The sequence below is a fragment of the Oncorhynchus gorbuscha genome, linkage group LG05 (genome assembly GCF_021184085.1).
Source record: "Oncorhynchus gorbuscha isolate QuinsamMale2020 ecotype Even-year linkage group LG05, OgorEven_v1.0, whole genome shotgun sequence".
NCBI lineage: Eukaryota > Metazoa > Chordata > Actinopteri > Salmoniformes > Salmonidae > Oncorhynchus > Oncorhynchus gorbuscha.
Genome location: NC_060177.1, coordinates 73,837,925 through 73,844,038, shown reverse-complemented (window position 1 = coordinate 73,844,038; position 6,114 = coordinate 73,837,925). Strand labels below are relative to the sequence as shown.

General features: G+C 50.5%; 1 protein-coding gene across 2 annotated transcripts in view; it reads right to left on the bottom strand.

The window, feature by feature from the left end:
* Positions 1-6,114, bottom strand: part of LOC124036475 (semaphorin-4C-like) — a 126,676-nt gene that overhangs the window by 18,081 nt on the left and 102,481 nt on the right. For both annotated transcript variants that reach the window (XM_046351116.1, XM_046351117.1), the window contains exon 8: positions 5,989-6,114. This exon is cut by the window's right edge and continues 26 nt beyond it. In XM_046351116.1, coding sequence (XP_046207072.1) covers positions 5,989-6,114 — 126 coding nt within the window. The remainder of the gene's footprint in view (positions 1-5,988) is intronic.

Sequence of the window (6,114 nt, the reverse complement as noted above, 5' to 3'; positions counted from 1 at the left end):
GCTTTTTGACCTTTTGTTTTCCCTTGATCCCCATTATTATTTGCACCTGTGCCTCGTTTCCCCTGATTGTATTTAAACCCTTAGTTTTCCTCAGTTCTTTGCTCTGTGTTTGTATGTTAGCATCCAGCCCTAGTATTCTGTGAACTCTTGTTGATCCCGGTGGACTTCTGTTTTTTGTTCTTGTTTATTTATTTTTGAGTATCTTTTGAGGCTTTTTATGCTATACCTACCACCTTGTGGATTTACCTTTTTGTCTTGGAGGATTACCTTTGTTCTTGTGGAATTCCTTTTGAGGTTGTGGAGTTACATGTTTTCCTGAAGGACTTCACTTTTTACTTCATTAAATACACTGTCTCAAGTACTGCTGTGTCTGCCTCATCTTCTGGGTTCTGCCGACTATTCGTGGCTCAGTTGGTTAAGTGACTGTTTCAAACTCCGGAGACCTGGGTTCGTAACCGGCTCCTGACAGAAACACAGAGACAAAAATGAACCCAGAGGCAGCCAGTTCCCAGGACCTTGTTGCCATGCTGTCCCACCACCAGGAGACTGTCCAACGCCACGAAGCCGCCCTGGTTCAGCAAGAGGCCTTAATGGCTAGACATTCTCATCTTCTGTCGGAGATGCTGACTTCCATAAAGCAGATATCTGATCGACTTACCCCGGCAACAGTTCCAGTCCCAGTACCTCATATTCACGTACCCATGGCAGTTAACCCCCTGGCTGAACCTCGTCTTCCACCTCCCCAACGGTTCTCAGGTGATCCAAGTGCTTGTAAAGGGTTTCTCACCCAATGTTCTCTCTCCTTCGAGCTGCAACCCTCGTCGTTCCCCACCGACCGGTCTAAGATCGCATATATCATCACCCTGCTGTCGGAAAAAGCCCTGGCCTGGGCTACTGCTGTGTGGGATGCCCATAGTTCCTGCTGTGCCAGCTACTCTGCCTTTGCTGAGGAATTCAAACGAGTGTTTCAAGGCCCAAGCAGTGGTCCTGACTCAGCCAAACAGCTCCTGACTCTCCACCAAGGTCGGTGCAGCGTGACGGACTATGCCATCCAGTTCCGCACGGTGGCAGCAGCGAGTGGCTGGAACAACGAGGCGCTCACGGTGTGCTTTCTGAAAGGCCTTTGCGACACTATCCAAGATGAACTGGCCACTCGGGAACCACCGGACAATCTCGAGTCCCTGATCAAGTTGGCCTTACGCAACGACCAGCGTCTGAGAGAGAGAGAGAGAACTCAACCATAGACCTCTAGCCCCTATCAGTCCCAGCTCCGAGTCCCCACCTTTATCCTCGCTGGCTCCACCGGAACCCATGCAGATTGGACGCTTCTCCCAGGCTGAGGGAGACCGCCGGATGAGGGAGCGACGCTGTCTATATTACGGCAAACCGGGCCATTTCCGTTCCACGTGTCCCGGGCTCCAGGGAAACACTCTGTCCCGTACAGACCGGGGGGAACTGTAACGGGAAACATAACCTCCTCCCATCCGTCGAACTCCCGTCTGCTCATTCCAGTCACCCTTTCCTGGGACAACCACAAGCTTCACCTTCAAGCCTTGGTAGACTCTGGAGCCGCAGGTAACTTCATGGATGGTGTCTGGGCGAAGGAGAATGGCGTTCCCTCTGAACCTCTAAGTGACCCCATGAGGGTTACTACATTGGATGGAAGCTCTTTGGGATCTGGAATTGTCACTCATGTCACTACCTCCTTGCGACTTTCAGTTTCACAACACCAGGAATTGATGAACTTTCATTTGATCTCCTGTTCCGAGTTCCCTCTCGTCCTTGGATACCCCTGGCTTCACAGCCATAACCCTCACATCGACTGATCTGTGGGCACTATCAAGCAGTGGGGTCCTACGTGCCAAGCTACTTGTATTTTCCTGAATTCCCCGAGTTCTACTCCCGAGTCTTTAGAATCCATCGACCTGACCTGAGTTCCCGAGTGTTACCATGACCTCAAACTGGTATTTAGCAAACAGAGGGCCACCATGCTACCACCCCATAGACCTTATGATTGCCCCATCGAACTGTTTCCGGGCACTTGCCCCCCCAGGGGTCGGATCTTTTCCCTATCTCCACCCGAACGAGCTGCTATGGAAACCTACATCAAGGACGCTCTGGAAGCAGGCCTCATGCGTCCATCCACCTCCCCGGCGGGAGCAGGGTTTTTCTTTGTGGCCAAGAAAGACGGTGGATTACGTCCTTGCATCGACTACCGGGGACTCAACGCCATAAACGTCCGTAACCGTTACCCGCTACCCCTTATGGCCACAGCCTTCGAGCTGCTCCAGGAAGCAGTTGTTTTCACTAAGCTTGACCTGCGGAACGCATACCATCTTGTGCGGATCAGACCTGGTGACGAGTGGAAGACCGCTTTCAACACGCCTACTGGTCACTATGAATACTTGGTGATGCCCTTTGGTCTGACCAACGCCCCAGCGGTGTTCCAAGCGCTCATAAACGATGTGCTTAGGGATATGCTTAACATATTTGTGTTCGTTTACTTGGATGACCTCCTCATCTTTTCGAGCTCTCTTCAAGAACACACAAAGCATGTCAGACAAGTACTCAAACGCCTCCTAGACAGCCATCTGTACGTTAAGCCGGAAAAATGTGAATTCCATTCATCCCAAGTACAATTCCTGGGATTTGTAGTGGAACCCGGTCGAGTCCAAATGGATCCCAGGAAGGTAGGGGCGGTAGCGGATTGGCCCACCCCCAAATCCGTTAAGGAAGTTCAGCGTTTCCTGGGCTTCACAAACTTTTACCGCAAGTTCATCAAGAACTTCAGCTTGGTGGCAGCCCCTCTCTCAGCTTTAACCAAGGGTGGCAATGCAAGGTTTTTGTGGGGAAGAGAAGCTGAGACGGCCTTCCAAGGACTCAAGCAGCGCGTCCTCTCTGCTCCCATCCTGATACTACCGACTACGGATGAACCGTTTGTGGTAGAGGTAGACGCCTCAGAGGTTGGTGTTGGAGCTGTCCTGTCTCAGAGGGGTGAAGACAAGAAGCTTCATCCGTGCACTTTCTTCTCACACCGGCTTACCCCGGCTGAGAGGAACTACGATGTGGGGGATCGTGAACTCCTAGCGGTTAAGATGGCATTGAAGGAATGGAGACACTGGCTCGAGGGGGCTTCTCACCCGTTTCAAGTGCTTACGGACCACGAAAATCTGGAGTATATCCAGCAGGCGAAGCGGTTGAACTCTAGACAGGCTAGATGGTCTCTTTTCTTCAATCGATTCCAGTTTATCCTCACCTATCGGCCCGGGTCGAAGAATCTCAAACCGGATGCCCTGTCCCGAGTCTACGCTCCTGCCATTCGAGATGACACGGACATGCCTGTCCTTCCTGCTGCTAAGATCGTGGCTCCAATCTCGTGGCAAGTTGAGGATACCGTGAGACGAGCTCAAGCTATCGAACCGGACCCGAAAGGAGGTCCTGCCAATCGGTTGTTTGTCCCCAAGGCAGTGAGGACTCAGGTCCTTCTGTGGGGGCACTCCTCTCGCCTCACCTGTCACCCGGGCGTAGGTCGCACCTTGGAGTTCATCCAGCGTAAGTTCTGGTGGCCTACCATAAGAGAAGACGTTGCCACTTTCGTCAATGCCTGCCCCGTGTGCTGCCAGGGCAAATCTTCTCACTTCCGCCCTCAAGGACTCCTTCACCCTTTACCTGTTCCCCACAGACCCTGGTCCCATATCTCGTTGGACTTTATTACTGGCCTTCCTCCATCCCATGGCAATACTACTATCCTAGTCATAATCGACAGGTTTTCAAAGGCGGCCAGGTTCGTCCCTCTGACTAAGTTACCTTCTGCCAAGGAATCGGCTGAGTTGGTAATTAATCATGTGTTCCGAGTCTTCGGCATTCCTCAAGATATGGTTTCTGACAGAGGTCCCCAGTTCGCCTCTAGGTTTTGGAAGGCCTTCTGCCAACTCATGGGGGCTTCTGCCAGTCTATCTTCAGGGTACCATCCGGAGTCCAACGGCCAAACAGAGAGGATGAATCAAGAACTGGAAACCACCCTCCGATGTATGACTCGTAACAACCCGTCCACATGGTCGTCCTTCATTGTTTGGGCCGAATACGCGCACAACACCTTGCGCTCCTCCTCCACTGGTATGTCCCCGCACGAGTGTCAGTTTGGCTATGCCCCTCCATTGTTCCCGGACCAGGAGGCAGAAGTCAGAGTGCCTTCAGCCTTGAAGTTCATCAGACGCTGTCGGCTTATGTGGAGGAAGACCCGTCTTAATCTTATGCGTTCCTCACAGAGGTACCAACAACAAGCCAACAGACGTCGCCGTCCCGGGCCTACCCTGCGCCCCGGCCAGAGAGTCTGGCTCTCCACAAGAGACTTACCACTACGGGTGGAGTCTCGCAAGCTGTCCCAAAAATACATCGGTCCCTTTAAGGTTGCCAGGAGAGTTAACCCTGTTTCTTATCGCCTACACTTACCCAGATCCCTTAAGATTAATCCCACATTTCACATTTCCTTATTAAAACCTGTTGTTTTTTCTCCCCTTGTCCCGGCAGACAGACCTCCCCCTCCGCCTCGTGTCATTGGAGGCCAGCCGGCTTATACCGTCCATCGGATACTGGATTCCCGCCGGGTGCAGCGGTCCTGGCAGTATCTGGTGGACTGGGAAGGCTACGGTCCCGAGGAGCACTCCTGCCAAAGACATACTGGACCCTGACCTCATTCGTCAGTTCAGGGCCCTCCACCCCGAGAGAGCTGGTAGGAACGTCAGGAGCCGTTCCTAGGGGGGGGGGGATTCTGTCAGGATTTGGCCAGGGTTGTTTCGGTTTTTGGTCACTAGATGCCCCCATTGTGCTTTTTGACCTTTTGTTTTCCCTTGATCCCCATTATTATTTGCACCTGTGCCTCGTTTCCCCTGATTGTATTTAAACCCTTAGTTTTCCTCAGTTCTTTGCTCTGTGTTTGTATGTTAACACCCAGCCCTAGTATTCTGTGAACTCTTGTTGATCCCGGTGGACTCTCTTGTGGAATTCTGTTTTTTGTTCTTGTTTATTTAGTTGTGAGTATCTTTTGAGGCTTTGTATGCTATACCTACCACCTTGTGGATTTACCTTTTTGTCTTGGAGAATTACCTTTGTTCTTGTGGAATTCCTTTTGAGGTTGTGGAGTTACATGTTTTCCTGAAGGACTTCACTTTTTACTTCATTAAATACACTGTCTCAAGTACTGCTGTGTCTGCCTCATCTTCTGGGTTCTGCCGACTATTCGTGGCTCAGTTGGTTAAGTGACTGTTTCTCACTCCGGAGACCCGGGTTCGTAACCGGGTCCTGACAGGGTTAAGGTTAGTAGTTATGATAAGGGTTAGGTTAAGGGTTAAGGTTAGGAGTTAAGATAAGGGTTAAGGTTAGGAGTTGGGATAAGGGTTAAGGTAAGGTTTAAGGTTAAGTTTAGGAGTTAGTTTAGGGCTAGGATCAGGTTTAGTGTTAGGAGTTAGGTTAACATTACAACATATTATGCATTAGATACAACGGAGCACACTGTGACAGAGGAATAAGCTAAAATCGATCAATCCAGAGATTGCCATTCACTCCAGCTGGGGAAAGATAAAGTGAGATTACCATTCACTCCAGCTGGGGAAAGATAAAGTGAGATTGCCATTCACTCCAGCTGGGGAAAGATAAAGTGAGATTACCATTCACTCCAGCTGGGGAAAGATAAAGTGAGATTACCATTCACTCCAGCTGGGGAAAGATAAAGTGAGATTACCATTCACTCCAGCTGGGGAAAGATAAAGTGAGATTACCATTCACTCCAGCTGGGGAAAGATAAAGTGAGATTACTATTCACTCCAGCTGGGGAAAGAAAGTGAGATTACCATTCACTCCAGCTGTGGAAAGATAAAGTGATGACATGGGAAGGTGAGCATTTCCTGTTACATTTTTACTCCCCAAAAAGTCCTGAAAATTCCTGACAACAAATCTGTGTGTGTGTAACCATATATGCGTGTAGCCTACCTTGCAGACACGGGCCACCCTGGCCACAGTGAGCTCTGTGTCACAGTCCAGCTCTACAGCTCTCTCACTGAAGAAGAAGTAGATCTTGTCATCGTCACCTTCCTTACTGCCACTGCTCTCCCTCAC